At 50.8% G+C, this 22,780-nt stretch overlaps 7 protein-coding genes across 7 annotated transcripts; 3 read left to right on the forward strand and 4 right to left on the reverse strand.

Annotated features, from left to right (window-relative positions):
* Positions 1-762: 762 nt before the first annotated feature.
* Positions 763-2,331, reverse strand: EFM5 (putative N6-adenine methyltransferase-domain-containing protein; the record flags this gene model as incomplete). Its single annotated transcript, XM_083196772.1, has 9 exons — positions 763-861; positions 917-1,252; positions 1,306-1,464; positions 1,521-1,662; positions 1,717-1,808; positions 1,859-1,953; positions 2,016-2,078; positions 2,132-2,145; positions 2,204-2,331. The coding sequence occupies 9 exons, from the start codon at positions 2,329-2,331 to the stop codon at positions 763-765; spliced, it is 1,128 nt and encodes a 375-aa protein (XP_083047980.1).
* Positions 2,332-2,766: 435 nt separating this feature from the next.
* Positions 2,767-4,055, forward strand: RPN9 (proteasome regulatory particle lid subunit RPN9; the record flags this gene model as incomplete). The annotated part of the gene is made up of 3 exons (XM_083196773.1): positions 2,767-3,034; positions 3,111-3,346; positions 3,411-4,055. The coding sequence occupies 3 exons, from the start codon at positions 2,767-2,769 to the stop codon at positions 4,053-4,055; spliced, it is 1,149 nt and encodes a 382-aa protein (XP_083047981.1).
* Positions 4,056-4,280: 225 nt separating this feature from the next.
* Positions 4,281-6,320, reverse strand: GAA1 (GPI-anchor transamidase subunit GAA1; the record flags this gene model as incomplete). Its single annotated transcript, XM_083196774.1, has 5 exons — positions 4,281-4,742; positions 4,806-5,647; positions 5,704-5,942; positions 5,999-6,248; positions 6,305-6,320. The coding sequence occupies 5 exons, from the start codon at positions 6,318-6,320 to the stop codon at positions 4,281-4,283; spliced, it is 1,809 nt and encodes a 602-aa protein (XP_083047982.1).
* Positions 6,321-9,978: 3,658 nt separating this feature from the next.
* Positions 9,979-13,009, reverse strand: ACO1 (aconitate hydratase ACO1; the record flags this gene model as incomplete). The annotated part of the gene is made up of 5 exons (XM_083196775.1): positions 9,979-10,152; positions 10,214-11,577; positions 12,075-12,143; positions 12,204-12,846; positions 12,905-13,009. 5 exons carry the CDS (start codon positions 13,007-13,009, stop codon positions 9,979-9,981), a joined length of 2,355 nt encoding a protein of 784 aa, XP_083047983.1.
* A 5,743-nt stretch (positions 13,010-18,752) lies between these two features.
* On the forward strand, positions 18,753-20,283 carry CSR1_3 (CRAL-TRIO domain-containing protein; the record flags this gene model as incomplete). Its single annotated transcript, XM_083196776.1, has 3 exons — positions 18,753-19,511; positions 19,599-19,740; positions 19,790-20,283. The coding sequence occupies 3 exons, from the start codon at positions 18,753-18,755 to the stop codon at positions 20,281-20,283; spliced, it is 1,395 nt and encodes a 464-aa protein (XP_083047984.1).
* Positions 20,284-20,442: 159 nt separating this feature from the next.
* HNT1 (adenosine 5'-monophosphoramidase) lies at positions 20,443-21,166 on the reverse strand (the record flags this gene model as incomplete). Its single annotated transcript, XM_083196777.1, has 5 exons — positions 20,443-20,550; positions 20,689-20,781; positions 20,851-20,919; positions 20,988-21,070; positions 21,136-21,166. The coding sequence occupies 5 exons, from the start codon at positions 21,164-21,166 to the stop codon at positions 20,443-20,445; spliced, it is 384 nt and encodes a 127-aa protein (XP_083047985.1).
* An 891-nt stretch (positions 21,167-22,057) lies between these two features.
* ACO1O0_007405 (Ran GTPase-binding protein MOG1) lies at positions 22,058-22,767 on the forward strand (the record flags this gene model as incomplete). Its single annotated transcript, XM_083196778.1, has 2 exons — positions 22,058-22,134; positions 22,194-22,767. The coding sequence occupies 2 exons, from the start codon at positions 22,058-22,060 to the stop codon at positions 22,765-22,767; spliced, it is 651 nt and encodes a 216-aa protein (XP_083047986.1).
* Positions 22,768-22,780: the final 13 nt, after the last annotated feature.

The raw sequence follows: 22,780 nt of genomic DNA on the forward strand, positions 1-22,780 counted from the left end.
GGTTCAAGTTCAATGACCATAAAGTAGAATTGGCAACGATATCGGAAGTTTTGGGGGCGCAAGCGTATTTGTTGTTTTATATCATTCGGTCTCTTGCCTGAGATCATCGGTGCTGATTCATTATATCAGTGAATTTTCACTATGTCAGTAGCGTGGAACGGCTGCGAATGTTCAATTAGAAGCGAAGGTTAAAATATCCAAGGAGGAGTAGGCGGAACTTCATTGCATGGGGGAATGGAACTGGAATGAATACTCCACATACGGGATTCAGTAGTTACTGTACTATATATATGATTTGGGAGCTGAGTCACGCCATATCGAGGCAATTCCGAGCAATTCCCTCCATCTTGAACTGGTTCCTCTTATTGTTTTTTATTTTTATTTTTATTTTTAAAGAATATGACTAACTGCACCCTGTAGAAGATGGCGTACTTAATGACTCCATGGCGAAGAAAGCCCGCGCGACTGACGCGAGTATGCGATGTTTCATGGACTTAACCTTTGTCCTCTAGATACGAGCGCCGTCGGCAGGGCCAAGTAGCCAAAGTCGCGCCTACGTGGACACTATTGATAGTTGATCGGAAGAGGAAGATAAATCTCGTCTAGTAGCAACAAAGGGAAGAGGACTGTACAATTGCTCGAGCACGCATATTCTAACATATGCGGGCCAATATAAACACCATCTTGTTGAACGGCTAGAGCTCGCATAGCTGTTTCCTGAATAGGTTCACCGTCTTGGGACCCCTGCTGAGGACTTGTGTCTCATAGCTCATCCAAGACATGAATGTACTTTTTGTCTTCCCTCTTTTCCTTCTCTGTCGCCGGGGGCAGATCGTAATAGCTCTGGCTCCGGAATCCTTGCTGGAAAGAGTTTAGTTGTATTCCTTCGGCTCAGATTGCTCGCCTCGTGACTTACCAGATAGTGGTAGGTGAAGTTGGCAATATCACCAGGCTCGATGCCGAGGTCCTTGAATGTCTTTGCCTCAGGATCAATGACCTGGTCCAAAAACTCACGCTCGACTTCGTCGGCCGAGAGGGTCTTCCAATAGAGCACATTGTTGAGCAAGCTGGCCACAGGCTTTAAGATAGCCTTGGGCACGTTGATGTGGCGTCGCTTCTTGAAGATTTCCTTGTCAACCATTTCGGCGATTTCGGCCATCTTGTACTGCTTGGGTCCGTAAAGCTCATAGGTCTGGCCAGCCGTTGACTCGTCATACAGCATCTTCTCTAAAGCCATGCCAACATCAATCGACTGTAACCGCCATGTTAGCCCCACTATTTTTCGAGCTGAAAAATCGATCATACATGAACGGGCCAGAACTTCTCTTGCATGTTGTTCGCAGTAAAAAGGTTGAGCACCGAGGCAAGCTTCAGCAACAGGTTGTCTTCAAAGCCAAATACCGGAGCTGGTCGAACGAGGGTAGTCTCGGGGAAGATACTGCGCGCAACTTGCTCTCCGCGTCCCTATAGAGGATTAGTTTCAACGTGATATAGGAACGAATTATGACATCGCTCCTGACCTTTGTGGCATAGAACTCAGAGGGGGACTGAGGGTTCGCGCTGTGGGAGGAGACGTGGACGTATCGGTCCACATCATACTTGGCCACAGCCTCCACGATACGCTCAGTTCCCTCAACATGAACATCCTCCAAAGAGAAGTTCCTGATATATTATTAGTTCTGCTTTGGATATAGCTCTCATTGCGTGGAAACGCACTTGGTTGGGTAGTCTCGGCCGACTAAGTTGTAAACGACATCGGAGTGCCGAACGCTCGCTTCGATCGAGGGCGTATTGCGCAAATCGTATTCCTAGGGATTGTCAGAGTCGTTGCCTCAATATGCATCGGGTCCAAACTTACAATGAAGATGACTCGGCCAAGGTCACCAGTCACTTTCAGGTGGCGCTTTGTCATCTCCTCGCGGAACGGTACGACAACAGTGCATCCCTGCCGCGCTGCATTTACTCTGTTAGTCTACTGAACGTACTTTAAACGTGTAGTTTGCGTTGAAGCGCACCCAATCTGTTCACAATGTAACGGCCCAGCTGCCCCGTTGCGCCAAATACTGTAGCTGTGTGGCCTGGAAACCGTGTCAGTATTGTCGTGGTAAGTAGGGTCGTCGTCGTATCGCACCTCCAAGAGAAGATCTGGATAATGTATACGTTAGATAAAGCCGTGAGCAGTCAATTGAGTTGGTATACTTACCGGCCACCCTCGACTCGAAGGATAGGCTTCCCAGTCCGCGTTATAGCAATGTCCGACAGGGAGCGCCTGGCCCCAACATTGTGGGCGGCCCTAGCTGCCGATCGTGCGGCGGCGAGTGAGGGAACCATCCTAGTAATTGGAAGTCTGGTTGATCTGGATGCCGGTCCTTCCAATGGGGCTCTGAGGTTCATCGAACTTCTTGGTGGTGTCGGCTAGAGTTGATGCCGAAGTGGATTTTAGTCACGTGAGGTGGCACATGCTTCTGTAGGTACGTACCTCATGGAATCAGTCCGGAAAGAGGTGGTTAAGCCCCACCAAGAGGCTTGCTGGTGGCCTGTGCACTACGTACCCAGTCATGACGACCATCGCCAGGCTGATGGCCAGCCGCGTCGACAAGCTTGATCTTGCTACTAACCTGACATTAACAGCACTTCCGAAACAATTCTCGCTGCACACCATACATCTGGGCCGTTCAACTTGACAAGACCTTGTACGAACTCAGAATTTGTATCTAAAGCCCGGCCGGATAGCAGACGGAGCTGGAACAGCAGCAATTTCCCACGATGAACGTGGATACCATTTCCGACTTCCTCGCCGAGCAGCGGGACGAAGCTCCAGAAGAGCTGCAACCGCTCATTCTCGACTTCGAAAACTTTTGGGAGCGCAAATTATGGCACCAACTCACGGATGCTCTTGTCCGGTTCTTCAATCACGATGGGAGCGCGCCTCAGCGCTTGGCCTTTTACAAGGTCTTCATTCTTAAGTTTGCGGACAAGATCAACCAGTTGAAGCTGGTACAGCTGGCTTTGAAGGCCGCGACACAGTGTAGAGGTGCGTTACATGACTCAGGGACGACTACCTCTTCGAGACTGAAGTACAGGTGCTGATTTGTCTACTCAACTCGCAGACGACAACGAGCGCTTGACGTTTTTGCAGTCGGTGGCGAAGAAGGTAGACAACGAGAACTCTCAGGATGCCCTTGTGTATGCCTCAGTTGCGGTTGCTAGGGTGAAACTGAGTCTGAACGACTTGGATGCTGCGAGAAAAGACCTGGACGATGCTGAGAGGATACTGGACTCCTTCGACTCAGTGGAAACGATCGTACATGCCGCGTTTTATGATGCCAATGCGAGCTACTACCAGGTAAGTTTCGCTCGTACTGACTTTGGGGACATAGTAGAGGCATTTCTAACATTTCACTCCACAGCGCAAGATGGACTTTGCCAACTACTATCGCACCGCCCTGCTCTATCTTGCCTGCATCGACCTATCCTCCATGTCCGACGAGGAGCGCCACAAAAGGGCCTATTACCTCAGTGTTGCAGCTCTCGTGTCCAATAGCATCTACAACTTCGGCGAGCTCCTACTCCACCCTATCCTCGATGCCCTGGCCCAGAGTGAGGACGACTCCTGGCTGCGGGACCTCCTTTTTGCCTTCAACCGAGGTGACCTGGCCGCCTACGACGTCCTCTCCGACCATATCTCCGAGAATAGACTGTTGAACGGGCACTCTACTCACCTACGGCAAAAAATCTACTTGGCAGCATTGACCGAAGCGGTTTTCCGCCGACCTCCTCACGATCGAGCCATGACTTTCACGACCATCTCTCAGGAAACAAAGGTTCGCCTTGAGGAGATCGAGCATCTCATAATGAAGGCGCTCAGCCTGGGACTCCTTCGAGGCACCATTGATCAAGTGGATGAGGTGGCACACATCACCTGGGTCCAGCCCAAAGTTCTGGATATGAAGCAGGTCGGCAATCTGCGTAAACGCCTGCTTGATTGGGATTCAAGTGTCAATCAGCTCGGGAACTGGATCGAGGGAGCCGGTAAAGATGTATGGGCAGCGTAGATGAAGCCGAAAGGCTGCATAGTTGACGAGCGCACAAGAGGACACTGGTGTACGCTAGTTCAGTGCCCGGAAAATATTCTTAGATGCAGGCATACGCTGTACCGTGAGTGAAGCCTAGTTCGCCGTCATACCGAGGGCCGCGGCGGCGATGAGCTTAAATACTGGTTTCCAGAAACTACGCGCATTAATCAATTAAGTTTGCCTACGTCAAAACATAAAACAACCCTACTCAGCAGCAAAACCTAGAACACTGACCATACCGATCGTCCACGCTGGCCACCAGATAGCCCATATGACAACGGGTGTATACATTCCCCCTACGTTCCACCCAAAACTCGCTTGCCTGAGAACATTCTCGATTTCAATGCCATAAGCCAAAGCAGCACTGAACATGACTGCTGGGGGGGAAATGACATTGAGCATCGCCGCCAAAGCCCAGTTTAAAGGTCGACTCTTTGTTGACTTGACAAAGGAGAGTGGTGAAGCCAGAAGTCCGACTAGGAATGCGAGAGAGAAGTTGAGAGTTGCTAGGGTGGCGAGAATCATACCAAGAATGAGGAGAGAAAAGGCCTTGGTGAGTTGAGCCTGTTGCTGGGCAGGCTTGCAGAGGGCCACAGCAAGGTAGCATATGGCGAAGGGTAGCGCCGATGAAACTGCCGAGAATGTAGCAAATGCGCTGGAGAGGTACTAAAAGGTGTTTGTCAACAGGCCGCCGCAAGAGGGCTTAAACGTGTGACTTTGTGGTCTTACCTCGGCAGGAAGATGATTGAAGATGTAAAGAGGAATAGCGGAGAGCGAGTGGCAGACCGCGACAATGCTTAGAGGAAGGACGAAGCTTCTTTCTTCAGCACCCGACGATGCTGAGATCTCATTGATCGCGGAGCTGATCCGCTCCCCTGTTTTCCCCTGCTTACTTTCCGAGTCCTGGGGGGTTTGTCCGCTCTTCACCCACAGAAATATAGCCATGATGGTGAAGTTTGCCGCAAGTAGCATCGCACTCGGGAGATATGTCCCAATGCTAACGAAACGGTCCTTCTGCATAAGGAGATAGAAGAAAAAGCTTTGGTGAAGATGCTCCAGCAAATTGTTAAGGCTCCGGAATGATCCCTCAACCACTCTACCCATGGCCATCTCGTCATGAAACCCTTTTCCAAAGGGTTGCAGGGTCACTGCATCGACATGGTACGGGATGAAGCTACTGTGAGGTCCGGAGGCATTTCCCAGACCTTGGCTGAGCATACCACGCAGCATGGTTTGCAAACGGTGGCTGTAAGTGCCCTTGTGGTGTCGCATGCCTTTAATGAAGCACTGGATGCCCATCTGGCCGCCTGCAATATTGACGACGGAATTGACCAAGTCCAAATTGGGAAGCTGCCCGTTTGTGCCGTCGTACACGATATGCATGGCCTGGAAGCGGTGGTCTAACGGATAATCGATGGCTAGAGCACCCTGGAGCGCACCGGATTTAAGGGGAAGCGGTGCCACTTGTTTAGGATCGTGGGCATCATGGTAGGCATCAACCCATGCCTGCGTGCCTGTGTGACTATCGGGGGGGAACAAGATGATGATGTCTTTTGACCAGAGTGACCATCCTGGGAAGCATTAGGCTCGCAGTCCTGCTCAGGCATCGTGGGGGGTTGTAACTTACGCTTGAAGTAGCGCGCCAGAGTCAGGGCTAGAGCGACGCCATTCCGGTTCAGTTCCCCTTCCATGCTTTTCCAAGCAGCAACAAGGACAATAGCCTCTGTAGCATCGCCTCGGGGCGCCTGCAAGATACCGTATACATTTTCACCGCTGTATTCGTGTCCAGCTGCGTGGTAGGTGTAGCTCTGTCGCCCGACCTTGACCCCAAACCCTTTCAGAATCTCTTCGAGCTTGTCATTGATACTGCGAGGGCGCTATTAGACATGCCGTGTCGGGAGCACGAGAGATTTGGCACCTACTGGTGGTTGTCTTGGTCAACCAGGGCTTCTACCTCGTGCCGGTACGCTCGCAAGACATGGTGCTCGCTACCGCCGAAGTAGGTGTGAACCTGGCCTGGCAGGAGAGCGTTCTCGGAAATATAAGTTCGGCGGGAATATTCATCGAGGGGTAGCAGAAGTAGCCAGATGATTCCGACAAAGATGCAGAGTAATGACAGGTAAGGAGGCAGCTTTAGGATACGTGGGTCGCGTCGCAGAGCAAGCGCCGATGCTGGATGGGAAGCTGTCAGCCGGAGTTTCTGGATAGGTGACAGACACGATCCTTACAAAGTAGCCGGGACATGGTGGCCAGATTGCGCGATGCGCTATCTTTCTCCCGAGAGTGATGCTTGTGGTCGAATGGAATGGACTACAATGGCCCGTCGCGCTGGACCCTGATTTTGAGACCAGGCGACCTAGGAGAACCGGCTGAAAGCTGGGCGGCGCACAGAGGCCTGGCCCAAGGAGGGTTGTCCATCCTGCTGATTGGGCAGAGTCGACGTACGGGTACCTTGGAAACTGGGACCTCCTCCTTTCTGCCTTCATATTACCTACTTACGAGGGCGACCCCCGTTTTTGGAGATAACGGAAGGTGCTAGATAGGCTCTCGACAGAGCATAGATTCCTTCCTGAGTAGCCGGAATCTTTTAGGCGGTTAGAAAAAATCTCAATACCCTTTAGAGACCATATCTATCCTTTTTAATAACGGGGTCGCCCGCGTAAGTAGGTAGTATTAATAAATCTTCCTTAGTAACCAGTAGTAGTACTAGTACTAAACTACCTACTAATGCCACCAAGGTCAGGTACGGTACTGCTATTAATAAGGTACGAGTTTAGTAAGAAGTACGTATTGCTACTGTATCCACACTCGAGGCCACAGGCACCTGGTACCTAGGTACATATGTGTACACCTTTAAGAGTCTTGAATTAGCTCATTATACGATTAGGAAGACGGGACGATGAGGGGTATACGCGCGCGTGGCTATTTCATACTTGGATTTAGAATATGTCCCACATAATGGACGGACAGCGACAGACGTCGTGCTGGTCTTTGCGAACAACTACCATTATGAACACCGGTTTGCGAAAGGGCATAATAATCGTCCATGCCAGTTAATGCTTGCTGCATTTCATATTCGAGGCTTCCTTCCCAAGTTTTGATAGATTCAGTGTTTATGTCTATGCTATTCTTGCAACTTGGTATTACCAATTTCGATTTAATCCCTGATGGCGCTATATTATATCCAGGTTTCTACAGTTTATGATCGCGCACCTACCCAGCTTGTGTGGTATGATACGTTCAAGTGCCTGGAGGAGTGATGTCCCCTTAAACATTAACACGGAATCCTATCATTGAGCCCGAGTTGGGAGACTTGTGTTCCTTGGCCCGTTGATCCAGGCAGTTCCCGCTGCATCGGATTCAAGAGAAGTAATAGAAAGAAACAGTTGTGAGATAGAATACAGTTTTCTTACACCTCTCGATAATCGCCCACAACGCCATAACTCCTGCTAGCAATGCTAGAGTGGCTGAAGATAATCAACGAGTCAAAGCCGCCGCTACATGGTATTATACAATGCAACTGGTTCTAAACATGAGAGAATATGCCTGATGCTGTCTCAAGGGCCCAATCGTTGTGTGCTCCCGACAAGTTCCGTAGCTGCGCTCCCACCGGAGTGGCCACTGGATGGTAGAACACCGAAGCGTCCATACGTCTTCTGATCGATGCTAACATAGTGGGGAAGCACTGACAGTAGATTGAGGCGCGACTCCGCCCAACGAAGAGCCCATTCGGGAGGGGCCAGGTACTTGATATACCCAAGCCCAGCTGTCGAGAAAACGTCAGCAACTCTAGGGTTCGGCGTAATGCCAATGAATACATACCGACATATCCAACGGCCACGCCACAGAGATGTCCCAGAAGACTTGTTCCGGGCATCAGTACGGCTACGACGAATATCAATAGTAGGGGAGTTATCCAGGTTGGAATATGGTGTGTCCCAATGACCAAGTATGGATTGGACTTGAAGGTCCTGATGGACTCCATTCCCAACAGCAAGAAAACCCATATACTTTGAGAAAAGTAGTTAGTTTCATGTCTCGACGCTGGGGTGTCCAAGGCTTGCATATCATACCTTGCACCCATGATAGAGTTGTTAGCCCCGAGGACGAGTCTTTCTATTATCAAATATAGGATAGCGGGGACAGATGTGAGTGCTGATAGATATTAGCGGAATGGTTTGTATCGAATGTCGACCGGTCTTTCGTACGCCCGAAGAATAACGCCAGTGTGGTCAGAGTTCCATACTCGCTTTCGAACCTCTCCATCAACGGTGTCAATGCAATGACATTGGCAAGAGTGTGAAATAGGTTGAGGTGAATCAGGGGAAAAGTAGTTAATCGGTGGGCTAATTACAGTAATTAGTTTCGTCACCAGTCGATATATCATGGCTCGGAGAAGCAGAATTACCAGTTGCCAGATTCACCTCGGATGGGATCAAGGCACCCCATTGTCGTAAATTCCAAACAGATTGTACCCCAACAATCCAAAACGCAAATATAATCACGATGATAACACGAGTGAACAGCGGCAGCCGGAAGATGTAGGATCGCGCTCGCAGAGTGCTAAAGCCTTGGATGCTAGGCATGTTTGATCGTCTCCTGCTGGTGACCAAGGTGGGCGGGGCTTCGGGCTCGTTCGGGTGCCGGTATTGTCGCAGCTGTCTAAGAAGAGTCAAACGCAGTTGCAGAACTTTAACTCATTTCTAGCGTCCTTGCCTGGTCGAAAACGTGCGGTGTTGACAGGGGCCGTTCTTGGACGAAGAAATGGTCGAGGTAAGGACAGATACTAGCCTCAAGTTTCCACAGCGCAACTCTTATCACCACGTGACTTGGCGCTAATATCGCGATCGATACGGGAGCAGTACGTACTACCTAGGTTGCGGTTAAGAGCCTCATTCTATCCGTATTAGTATATATATACTAAGATCGGGTAATAGAGTAAGACTTTAAACTATATTCTTTTTATCTACTAATATAGGTGACTCTTATTTTTAGTGTTAGTTATATAGTACTAGCCCTATTATCTCGTGGAATAAGGGCTCTAGGTAGCTGTCAGAGGCAGAAGAGGTAAGATCGCAGCAATCTGCCTGCGAGATCGAGAGGTCACGTGTAACGGACTGTAGAGGTACGACATGAAGGGATTACTCTTATAAGTCCTTTACATTAGGGCTGTCAGAGGCAGAAGAGACGAGATCGCGTCGACCTGCCTCCGAGGCACGAAGTCACGTGCAAGGGGCCAAGGACGAGCCACGTGACATGACAGGGACTCATAAGACCCCCTGCCGTCAAGACCTTATGTATTCTTTAGCAATACAGTCACCGTATGCCGCATAACTGCAATATCGCCGCTATATTGCCGATAACTTGCCTCGTTATACCTCTTCACTCTCCTCTATGTATCTAATCCTGACAAGGCCTTGCCTTAAGCTCTCCAGAGATCAATATAGTCACTATGGGCTCCTCCTAACTATGATATCACCGCTATACTACCGTTATACTACCTCATTATACCTCCTTACTCTTCTTATGAACCTAGCTTTAGTTAATGTCTTAAAGCTAATAATTAAGCTAATAAGATTTATGACTCATTGGAAAATAATTGTCTCGGGCGCCTATAGCAGATACTTGCTTAATATACTTTGATAATATAGAATACATAAGAAGCTCTAACCCTTAAAGGGCTACTTTTCCGTTAATGGCCGATCGTGACCCCTAAACGCCAAGTCCGAAAGCAAGGGCTATAGGCTCCCGCAACATAATACACTACCCCCCACTACTTCGCTCCCAACAGTCGAACATATATCTCTTTTCCTCATCATCCGTCCACCGTCTGACACCCTACCCCACTGCTTCGCCCTCAACAGCTGAGCACACCCTCTTTTCCTCATTGGGGTCTTTCCCTTTATGATCGGGGGGTCTTGGCCATGGTGTTCAAAGCGCTTCCGTTCTTGAACCACTCGATCTGGGGCTCGTTGAAGGTGTGTTCGAGCTTGACCTCGAAGGACTTGCCGTCCTTGGGGTGGACGACCATGGTGACGGGCTTGCCAACAGCAAGTTCGGTAGCGAGGATATCGATCTGTCACCCCCAGGTGTCAGTAAATCTTTTCGTGTGGAATTAAATTCTTGTTTGTACATACCTTGTCCTCGGGCTTGATCTTGTCATAGTCGGCAGGATTGGCAAAGGTCAGCGGCAGCATGCCCTGCTTCTTCAGGTTGGTCTCGTGAATGCGGGCAAAGCTGCGGGTGATGATAGCCAGGCCGCCAAGATGGCGGGGCTCAAGGGCAGCGTGCTCACGAGAGCTACCCTCGCCGTAGTTCCAGTCACCAATGACAACCCACTTGATACCCTTCTTCTTGTAGTCGCGGGCAACGGCGGGGACCGCATCCCACTCCCCCGTGGTGAAGTTCTTAATCTTGTTGGCCTCCTCGTTGGCCTCATTAATGGCACCAATCAGCATGTTGTTGGAGATATTATCGAGGTGACCACGGTACTTCAGCCACGGACCAGCCATCGAGATGTGGTCAGTGGTGGTCTTGCCCTTGGCCTTGATCAAGATGGGGAGATCCTTCGCATCCTTGCCATCCCAAGCCTGGAAGGGCTCAAGGATCTGAAGGCGATCGGATGTGGGGGACACAGCAACATTGACAGTGGTGCGGTCCTTGGGGGGAGCCTGGTAGGTGTCGTTGCCAGGATCGTAGCCACGGCTGGGTAGACCGTCGCCGGTCGGGGCTTTGAGGAGGAATTCGTTGCCGTCCTTGTCCTTGAGCTTATCGGTCAGGGGGTTGAAGTGCAGGGAGCCAGCGATAGTGAGAGCAACCACCAGGTCGGGAGAGGTGACGAAAGAGTGAGTGGCGGGGTTGCCGTCGTTGCGACCGGTGAAGTTTCGGTTGTAGGATGAGACGATAGAGTTGGCCTCGCCCTTCTTGACGTCCTGACGATCCCACTGACCAATACAAGGGCCGCAAGCATTGGCCAGAACCATACCACCAAACTCCTCAAAGGTCTGGAGCTGACCATCGCGCTCAATGGTGGCGCGAATCTGCTCAGAGCCGGGGGTGACGGTGAATGCGGCCTTGGCCTTGAGGCCGTGGTCAAGGGCGTCGCGGGCAATGGACGCGGCACGGCTCATATCCTCGTACGAGGAGTTAGTGCAGGATCCGATCAGACCAACCTTGAGCTCCTCCGGCCAGCCATTCTCCTTGACTGCCTGGCTGAACTTGGAGATGGGAGTACCCAGATCAGGGGTGAAGGGCCCGTTGATGTGGGGTTCGAGCTCAGAGAGGTTGATCTCGATCAGCTGATCATACTCGGCTCCGGCATCCTCACGGAGCTCAGGGGCGTAAGAACGAGCAAAATCGCCAATGTCCTTGCGCTTGGTGGCGGCGAGGTAGTCGTACATGCGATCATTGAAGGGGAACACAGAGGTCGTAGCGCCAATCTCAGCTCCCATGTTGCAGATTGTAGCCATGCCAGTGCTCGAAATGGTGTCAACTCCAGGGCCTGTGACTCAATGTTAGCGCACATTTCAAATTTTGCGGCAAGATCATATAGTAGATTCCCCAAGAGAAAGGGAGCGAGTGAGGAGGAGGGGGACTCTATGGTAATGGGTTGGATAGGGTGCCCATAGTCGTATCGTGTGCATTTGCGTGGACGACCCCATTTTTGGAGACGATTAAAAAGCATAGACAGGGTCTCTCGAGGGTATTGAGATCTTTTCCAACCGCCTGAAAGATTTCGGCTACTCAGGAAGGAATCTATGCTATCGAGAGCCTGTCTAGCACCTTCCGTCGTCGCCAAAAACGGGCGTCGCCCTCGTAGTTAGGCAGGGGTGTCCAGGAGGAAGGAACGGGCAGGTCCATGGTGGGGGCTCCCCGGACCCCGGAGCTCCGGGTATCCACTCATACTTCAACCTCCAGGAAAGCACCCACGATGCTGGAATGGGAACATCACAACTATCAAAAAAGGGGGGGATGGATAAATCAAGGTAATGCACTCACCGTGGTATTCGCAAATTGCGCCAGTCCCGCCTTTCACCGTCAGGATATCGGCGACCTTGAGGATGATGTCTGCATCCTTGTTGTTAGTGCTTGTGGCTTAGATGACTTGGAGGGTTGGGGGAGACTTACCCTTGGGGGAAGTCCAGCCGGACATGGTTCCAGTCAGCTTGACGCCGATAACCTTAGGGGCCTTGAGCTCCCAAGGCAGGTTGGCCATGACATCGACAGCATCAGCACCACCAACACCAATGGCAGCCATGCCAAGCCCACCACCGTTGGGGGTGTGAGAGTCAGTTCCAATGAGGAGACCACCAGGGAAAGCATAGTTCTCAAGGATGATCTGGTGAATGATACCGGAGCCTGGGCGCCAGAAGCCAATGTTGTACTTGGCGCAGGCTGTAGAGAGGAAGTCGTAAACCTCCTTGTTGATGCTGATGGCACGTGCCAAATCCTTCTCGCCGCCGATCTGAGCCTCGATCAGATGGTCGCAGTGAACAGTAGTGGGGTTCGCGACCTGGTCCATGCCAGCTGACATGAACTGGAGGATGGCCATCTGGGCGGTGGCGTCTTGGCAGGCAACGCGGTCAGGGCGCAGCTTCAGGTAGGACTTGCCACGCTCGAGCTCCTGGCCATGGGGGTCGTCCAAGTGAGAGTAGAGAATCTTCTCGGCAAAGGTCAAGGGGCGGTTGAGGCGGCTGCGGACGATGGCGAGGTTCTCAGACATCTTCTTGTAGTTGATGAAGTTGTTCTCCTCCCAGTTGTTCTGGCGAACCTGTGACAGAATGTCAGCAAGAGCGGATCTCTTAGATGTGAGTATATGCAATGCTCACCTTGCGGTCCAGAGCGTCGGAGACGGTGGCCATACGGCGGATCCCAGCACTGCCCAAGCCGCGAGCCCGGGCAAGGCCGCCCACAAGCTGCTTGGTCGCAAGCATGATGACAGCAACTCAGGTCAACTTGAGATGGACGTGAGATGGGATGGTGGTCAAGCTCGAGGTTTCGTAGCAATACCCGCGACGCTGATCCCAAGAGCCGAGGTTGAGGATGATTGAGGAAAAGAAAAAGAATGGTAAGGGCGGGGCGGAGAGGATGTTTATAGGGCGACCGAAGATGTGTCCATTTCCACACCCGAACCGTCCTACTTACACACCTCTCTCCACCATACAGTGCGCACCCGCATGAACTGAACTATGCGTGACTTAAATCAGTGGAGGTGAACTTGCTCAGCGGTAAGTAAAAATAAACTAGATACTATTATAATGTATATATATTAATATGTATATTCGCGTGTTTATTATATATATATTGATGTGCCTATTCTTATGTATGTTATGTATATTCGTATAGATTCATATATGTATTCGTATCCTATTGCCGCAATGTTAAAGTTCGGCTTAACGGTTTGGGCTTGTTCCCTTCTGGAGATTGAAGTTGCGCACAGTTTGGCTGTCGGCATGACGTCTAAAAAGGGGTAGAAAGGGCGGGTCGGGGTGTGCCACATGATAGTGAGGGGTGGAAAAAGACACGTCTGGCGAATGTCGAGCAAGATTGAACAAGATGTGGACTCGTAGCACTGGGAAACTCAAACAGCTGGAGAACCTGGCTGGCGCCTACTGTGGACACTCTTCTGACCAATAAGTAACCATGCGAAAGTAATCCGTCTTGCCGCTTCGTCATGAGCCGAAGCTCCCCTACCGATGGCAGATGTCTTCGGAAGTATTACTACTACGAGTATTACTCGTAGCAGCGGTTATGGGGCTTTCGGGTCTCTGGAGGCGAGGGGAGTCGCCCGCGAGACCTGCATTTCCCATCCATGCAACAACCACCGGGCATCATCGTAAGCCTGCGAGCATATTCTCTCAATGCCGGGGGCCGAGTTAACAGGCATGTGAACAGACAGGAAGACGTCAAATCCATACTCATGGACTCGCGCGCGATTCGGATGACCCCAACCGACTCCCGTCCTGGAGGAGCTTTTTTTGCCACACCTGTGTTTCTAGTACTTCTCTTGCCATTGGCCCTGGTCTCTTCACCATAACGAGCCCACCACGTTGTGCAGGGTTTGGCCAAGAGAGCTCGGCCGATGTTCTCGGCTCCGATCGGGTGCAACGATGCCTTCACCTCGACATTCCAGGTTTTCGTTTCCCGCCCTAGTGAGCCCCCAGTACGAAGTCCCCCAACCAGGCACCTCTGGAACCGTTCGAGGGAAATAAAAATGTGCCGCGGCTTGTGTAATACCTGGGATCTGCTGGCCCCCGGCACTCACTTTTTTCCCCCTGCCCGGCCCAACTAGCTTTAACCTCGGTTTTATGTCGGGTCCCGGCGATCCCGCGTCGGATTTGCAAGTCTGTGTACGGAAATAAAACCTCGATCTCCGACCGACTTGTGGAACTCAGGTAGGTGATATTAATCCGCACACTTTCATCTTATCAACTATACGAAGTACTATGTACATTGGGGAAAAAGCGAGAGACCCTTATAATAATAATTCTATTAGTACGAGAGTATTAGATATATACCGTATATATACGTATTTCTGTAATTACCATACCACGGTGGATTGCCGAGATCAAAATAAAACATACGAGTAGCATATTCGTACCTAGGTAGGCAGATCACTCAGCAACGTACTCGTATTAAATCATCACGTCTTGGATACTACTAGTACTTGCTTTGACTAACCACCTAGCCACGCTCGCCGCGAACTAAGCCCTGAGTCTCGTGGAAATTGCAGCCTTGAGTCTCGCAGAGGCTGTGGCCCTACCATAACGTCACGAACTTCGCTGCAGAGCACCATTAGATTTGTGTCCGTGGTTGGGAACGCACCTACCAAAATTAACGGCATCGGCGCTCTTGCACGAGCAAGCGACAACAATGGTGGGTCTTGTGGGTACCCGAATAGACAGAATGGGGAATATTAGAAGGGACGCTTTCTAATGTCATCCGTACTAGTAGTGTAGCCATTTTCTCTGGCCTGGGAGAAACCATTACTTGAGCGTCGACAGTAACGTATGGATCATCTTTGAAAGAGCATCTGTTAAGAACTTCCAAGAAGTCAGGCGATACCCAGTAAGCAGTACTAACAGGGTTGCCAATAGTACCTAGGTATGAGCACCTAGTAATGATACCTAAGTATCTACCCAAGTACTCCGTACAGAGTATTATATTAATACTTTAAGGACGGGGATGGGTGGGTTGTCCTACGCACGTACTTAGGTACCTACGAGTACAATACGACTATACCCCGTAGCAGCGCTACTAATTACTAATATAGTACAGAACCCCTATGCTACCATAAGTTCACCGCTGAAAGCAATAAGCTGTTTACGCTCTCCGATGCGCGTTTGCTTTTCCATAATACCAGAGGTAATAGTACGTCTTATTGCGGTTCATTGGGCAGAGCAGCGGGCGTCCTGTTAAGTAGGTAGGTACTAGGTACATGTAGTAGGTAAGCCTACTTACGCGGGCGACCCCGTTTTTGGAGACGATTAAAAAGGATAGATATGGTCTCTAAAGGGTATTGAGATTTTTTCTAACCGCCTAAAAGATTTCGGCTACTCAGGAAGGAATCTATGCTCTGTCGAGAGCCTATCTGGCACCTTCCGTTATCTCCAAAAACGGGGGTCGCCCTCGTAAGTACTTAGACGATCTGGGACTGTGATTTCTTAGAATCCGTACTTTTTTCTGGGTCTCCACAAAAATTTTCTGAACCTCTTCCATCGCAGAAACAGAGAACCCCAGCACAGACGGCATCAAGAATCGCACACAGCCCCGATCACTCTCCCAATAACTCCAACGGAAAAAGTGAAATAATCATACATCATGGGAGTAACGAACAAGAAAACCATCACGAAAACGAGGCGAAAGACTAGGTATGAAGATCTGTAATAAGGTTGGGATGTACAGGAACCTGACTGATTTTTATCCAGAGACTTGGATCAGATCAAAGCCGACCTCCTTTCGCCCAAGCATTTAACGCAATTCAAAGATACGAAAGCGACTGAGGATCTCCCTGCACTTGGCCGACATTATTGTGTGGAGTGTGCCAAATGGTTTGAGAGCGAGACGAATCTGGTTGCCCATCGACGTGGAAAGCCTCACAAGCGCAGGTATGCTTGCAATATCCGCTTTTGTACGGGGTTGACGTGTGTATGTGTTAATTGATTGCTGATATCTCCCTTGGACAGAGTCAAGCAGCTTAAAGCAGGGCCATATACCCACAAGGAAGCCGATGCCGCCGTTGGGCTTTGGACAGACAACGGAAGACCCAATACCGAAACGGAGCCGCGGGGCGATATAGACATGACAACCTGAGCATGAGAGGAATATTTTTCTCATCTCATTCGGGAGGATCTCATGTCACTTCTGAGCCCGGGCTGCAGAAAACCGCTATTGACGTCCCGCGCATGGCTTCGAGGCGCAATCGTTGATGAGAGGTGTTCGACTCGACGTCTGCACCTTGGCCTATTCACCTAGTGCCGCGACCGCGTGCCCTAGCTAGTCCGGTTGGACGCCCACGGCTACCAGCGTTAGATCTCCCCCTTGTTGTTGTTGTTGTTGTCGTCGAGGATCCACGAGCTGCCGGCAGTCGAGACTGACGTTTGTCTGGTTGTGTCGTTCTAGTGGTCGGTTTGGTCGACGCAGGAGGATTATCGACGAAGGATGTGTCCGTAGTCCTACCAGATGGTTACTAGACAGTTATGGGGGGAAGCTGGAGGCGAACTTGCATAAATGTAGTTTCCCCATCGTTCTCCGAGCGTGAGGGATTGGTGGGAACCGGTTCTTCCTGGCGTTCGCGACGGAACGACTCGGAGATGGGCGCCTACCACCGGGCATGAGCTATCATTTGCCGAACAGTTTACATGAGGGAGACGTGGAGTGGAATATACCTCGGGGAAATCGACACAAAACGCGTTCATGTTTAGTCCATATAAGAAACTGGCGAATGATTCGCTGAATCGAGCGAGACTCTCGTGCATTAGCTGGAAATGCATCATGTTTGCCTCGAGGTCAGCCATGGCGTCTGAAAGCTCGGCAAAGGCCGGCTCAAACGTATTCAGAGGGAAGGTAGCCTCTCCATCTCCCGCACTACGGGCGGAGTCGCGAAACGACGATCGTGAGGATGGACGGAGCGGCGTTGTTGGACGTGAAGTGCGCGTTCGGGAATTCGAGCTCTTGTCGGTAGACTCGGGGATTTCAGTGGTCATTGTGTGCGCCGCTCGGGTTATGTAGTGTGTGTTCGGGAGATGCCTTGCGTTGCACTCTAGGTAACAGTTGGGAACGGAGCAGCAGGCTGAGCGTTTAGAAGCACTCGTAGGTGGTAGGTTGATGATTATTGAGTAAGGCGTCGCGTCGCTCTAATACGGAAATTTGTCGAGAGGGTATCTTTGCGAAGTCAACAACAGGACCTTGGGGTGCAACCATGAGCCCCCACCGCACGACCACCCACCCCGCATCCCCTGGCGTACCTGCCACCGGCCTCTGAATTCCAAGTTGGCTTCGAGAAGTTCCACCAGCACACGTGCGCAAAGGTTCGACGGGAATGTACGAAGTACGAAGTACGGACTGGTAGTAATGATTACCGCTGCGAAGCCTAACTATTTCAAAGCGGCTCCTTTAGGACTATACTTAGAGACTACTTTGATTCGTAAATTAGCTCAAATATCTTGTCACAGGCATCATTGCGCTAGGTCACAGTGAGTTTCTGGCCAGGTACACACAGGTCACCGTCCCTGGTGGGCTTGGGGACACGCGCTAAAAAAACGACAGCATCGGTTCCAAATGGCGGGCATTCGTACGACCGCCTTAAAACTACCCTGCTTCATCACAACGATCTCTTTGAACAGGTCTCTAGCCTCCCGTGTCCAACGCTCTTGACTCCTCGGGTCTTTGACAAATTACCCTGTCAAAGTCTTGAATATTTCTTCGGTACTCTTGGCTGTTGCTTTGACGATAGAACACATCCCTGTCAGCTCCGCCGTCGCTTCCGACCTCTCCGAATTCATCGCTACCTTAGTTGGCAACTCCAATCCTTCATCTCTGGTCACCTTGCTGTTCAACTCCTGCACCGTCTGCACTAGTTCCTCTACAGCCATCAAATACCCTACTCTCAATATCCAAAACACGAGGTGACCTGGAGTGTATCGACCTCAACGGTTTCGCCTACATTGCCTTCTTTGGACCGTCCTTCCTGTCTCCCAAAGTGGTCCTGCTGGCCACTTCCCTATGAGACCCCAGCTTGAACGACACTCTCTCATCTTCGGACGCGGAATTCGTACTCCTCCTCGACAACAGGTGTTCCCGACGCACCTGTGTGCTACGAAAGCCCCAGCAACTGCCCACGGTTTCATCGCAGGCCTCCGCCTCCCAAGTGTGCTTAAACTTGGCTTAACTAGCATACAATCGGGCTACTACTTAGAACTTAAATGTTCTAGCCCGCACCTAGTCGCCCCTACTTCCGCCCTACATGAGCCCCAATTAGGTCTCGCCCTCAACAGAGCCCACCAAGGCTCCCATCTTACCTCTGACAAACGCATTTGCCTCAAGGCTAGCTTGTCGTATCACTTACTAGCTGTTGCCATCATCTCATTCATTGGGATTTTGGCTCAGATCACTCTTCAAGGATCAAGTCAGACAGAAAGCTCAGACGACCTGTCCGACTCACACTCACCCGCCGTAATGGCTTCTCAGATCCCAGAAGGCCGCCCGGGGAACCTGACCCCGGAGCAGGAGGAGAAGCTTCGCCAGCTATGGATATCCATCCTTCAGCTTTGCGGTGTTGCCGAAAGTAACGAAGCGTCATCTGCTGACGCATCGACCCCACTGGAGCCAGGCGCGGCTTCTGAGGGCGAAGCTTCCAAGAAGAAGCGTTTTGGAATGTTCCGTAAGAACCGAGGGGAAAACAAGTCAAGCACCACGTTACCGTTGGCTGGAGATGCTAAAAATGGAGAGGATGACGATAAATACGGTCAAACAAAGCAGTTCCACGAAACACTTGCAAAAAATAGCCCCGAGACCATCCGTTCGACAATCTGGGCCATGGTTAAGCATGACCACCCAGATGCCCTGCTCCTGCGTTTCTTGCGAGCCCGTAAATGGGACGTCGAGAAGGCTCTGGTCATGGCTGTATCCACGTTGAACTGGAGACACAATGAAATGCTTGTGGATGCCGAGATCATGAGGGATGGGGAGGCTGGAGCTCTGGAGAACCTGAATGATGAGGACGCCCACACTCAGAAGTTAGGCGAAGACTTCCTCGCACAGATTCGTATGGGGAAGAGTTTCCTTCATGGGACAGACAAGAATGGCCGCCCCATTTGTGTTATTCGAGTTCGACTCCATAAGCAGGGTGAACAGTGCGAGGAGAGCTTGGAAAAGTATACAGTATACATTATCGAGACGACCCGGATGATTCTTTCACCGCCTGTGGACACAGCTGTAAGTGCTTTTCTCCCCCCCTCTTTCTTCCTTTTGTTTTCTGTTAGCATTGCATAGGTTAGGCAGACGGCTGATAGCGGGATCTAGACTGTCATTTTTGATATGACCAGCTTTTCCATGGCCAACATGGATTACACTCCAGTCAAGTTCATGATCAAGTGCTTTGAGGCCAATTACCCCGAGTCTCTTGGTGCTGTCCTTGTTCACAACGCGCCATGGTTATTCCAGGGTTAGTTTCCACAGAAATACTATAGACCCGGGAAGCTAACGTAACATAGGAATATGGAGAGTTATCCGCGGATGGTTGGATCCTGTCGTGGCAGGGAAGGTCCATTTCACCAATAATAAATCAGACCTTGAACAATTCATCGAGCCAGGACAAATCCTGAAAGAGCTCGGGGGCGATGAGGATTGGGAATACCAATACGTGGAACCCATTCCCGGCGAAAATGGTAAGATGAGGGATACTGAATCGAGAGACCGACTTCTGCAATCCAGGGAAGAAGTCGTGAAGCAATTTGAGGCGGCCACTATGGAGTGGATACACCATCCAGGAGGCGACGAAGGCAAGGTGAACAAGGCCAGGCGGGATAAGATCGCTGCTGAGCTCAGGGAGGGCTATTGGACTTTGGACCCATACTTGCGTGCTCGCTCATTGTACGACAGAATAGGCGTCATCCAGCCGGACGGCAAGACGAACTGGGACAATGCTAGGGCTCCCGCAGCCAACACGCAGCTGGCTCCGGAGACCTCAGCTGACGATGTGGATTGATGAGAAAGGCGTCCCTGACACCGTTGATTTTGGGATATAGCATTTCAAGAATGAATTAGGAACATAAAGACCATGCTCAAGTCGGCCGCTATGTGCTATTCATTTCCAGTTACAGAGTTGTTTTGATACCAATGCACTGTCTGCAGTCTCCAGAATAGGCTACATCTTTGACTTGATCTCCTCGCTCAGAGCCTTAAGCTTGTCCATATCAGGGCTCTTGGGCTTCCAGGAGATGCCGAGACCCTCTTCACCATTTGGCTTGGGAATCTAATTCGGTGATATGTCAATGTCCACATCGTGTTTCTAGGATTAGGGTTTCTCTCACCATGTGGAAATGAACCTTGAGTGACACATTGTTAGTTTTAAGTTTGAATAATATGTGTATCACGCAAATCCAGTACTCACATGAGGGACCTCCTGGTGAGCAATCGCACCATTGTTTTGGAGAATGTTGTAATCGGTGGCACCTGAAGCATTGACGATCTTCTTCAGGATGGGCTGAGTGGAACAATCCATCAGCAAAGCTCCGGCAAATGAATTATAGCACTATTATCAACGGCAACCAACCAGGATCTCGCTCAGGTGGTCATCGGGGATATCAGCGAGCTTTGCACCGTGATACTTGGGGATGACAAGCTAGACCATGCATATTAGCATAGTGAAACGCGAGCGAACGGCGACTGCATCGAGAACAGGGGCCCTACTGCATGTCCCTGGGACAACGGGCCGATGTCGAGGAAGGCGAGGGTCTTGTCACTCTCAAAGAGCTTGAGGCTAGGGATCTCGCCTACGAATCGTGAAATATCGATGATTAGCTGCCAGACTAGACCCCATGTTCACATGGCTACATACCCTTGATGATGCGGCAGAAGATGCAGGACATGATGTCTTGAAGGGAATAGCTGCTAAAAGAACCTAAGAGTAGAAAGTCGGCAGATATTAAGAGGACAAGTGCTCCCCTTGGATGTCACCTGGAGCTCATAAACTCCTCAGGTGGAGGTGGAGCTCGAGAGGGGTGTGACGCACTACCCTGGTGCCCACTGGAATGGTCCGGTACAGCTCTGTACTAAGGCGTGTTTCGAGTCTCGAATACCCATATAGAATTAAATAAGATATTTTTCCACCTGGAGTGGGACCTCCCATCGAACTCACCTCTTGCCTTTTACCAGATGTGACCGTGGGATTGGCCCAAAAGACTCCACTCCTCCAATCTTTGGCAACTATTCGTCTGGAAGACCCAGATTCGATTTTCATTTTTGCATAGGCTTTTTTTCCCTATTTTTTTTCTTCTTTTTGTTCCTGCACAGCAATCATACGTGTTCTCAGAATGTGAAGACTTGACGATTGCAATGGTACTGGTAGGCACACCCATTCGTATATAGCAGGTGAAGGCTTACATACTGGTAGGTAGGCATGTCGTCATCCACCCAGTGAATAGGTAAGGGCGCCCCAACCTGGGTGCAAGAAACCCATGCAACTTCGCGCGGTACCCCGCCATCATCTCACCACCAGGCAGACCAGCTTGTAGACTAGTGGCGAGGCTCAGTCCAGTTGCGCAGGCTCCGAGGTCAGCTTCCCTTTCGCCTCTGCTATAACATCCCTCACAAGCTTTCAGCGCTGTGGAAGCGTTTCTCCCATCTCTCGCTCTTCCCAAACGCGACGTATTAGACCTGATTTTCTGTCTGCCGGGCTCGTTCGCAGCCAATAGCCTAGACCCTGGTACTCTGGGACTACGTCCGGGAGCAACTTGAACCTCCGACGAGAACTCCTAGTCATGCCTAACTTCAAGAGCACGCCCCTCTACGGTGGCGCAATAATTTGCGATCTCCCGGATAATTTCGCCGACGTGAGGTTAGTTGCATGGTCCGGCGGATTCTGTCTTTGTGCTGACTGACTGCGGCCCGCTACAGCAAGTTGCGACAGGTTCCCGACAACCAGGAAGTTTGGATCGACAAAGATGGGTTCACAAGCATAATTTTTGACATCACCGAGCGCGTTGGCGAACCTGGTTCGGGTCCAGAGGTTGATGGCCGTGCCATAACGACACATCTTGAGGAGCTCGTCGGATCAGACACCGACGGCCTCAAGATCTGGAATACAGCTGAGACCGAGTTCTCGCGCCTCGAGTACGCTGTTTTCTTTCCATTTAATACCTTAATCCTCATATCCCTAACCGTGTACAGACCCGGTACGCCCGCTTACACCCTGATCTCGACCCAGACACCTCAGGTTGGCCACTCGAAGGATCGGACGTCTGCCCCTGACTTTACCGCGCTCGTCATGACCCTGTTGCGACTCGAAAAGCACAAGACCGACATTCTTATCACCATCAATGTCCCACACATCAAGGGCGAGTACGACGAAGACAAAGTTGATTTAGAACTTGGCAAGCAGGGGAAGCTGATTGGTGATGCTGTCGAGTACTCAGCACGTATCTGGTCAACGTTTAAGATTAAGGACTGGGGGCTCTTTGGGGAGGCTTGAACAAACAATGCCG

The sequence above is a fragment of the Amphichorda felina genome (assembly GCF_050947745.1).
Source record: "Amphichorda felina strain 45539 chromosome Unknown scaffold_7, whole genome shotgun sequence".
In the NCBI taxonomy this organism is placed as follows: Eukaryota; Fungi; Ascomycota; class Sordariomycetes; order Hypocreales; family Bionectriaceae; genus Amphichorda; species Amphichorda felina.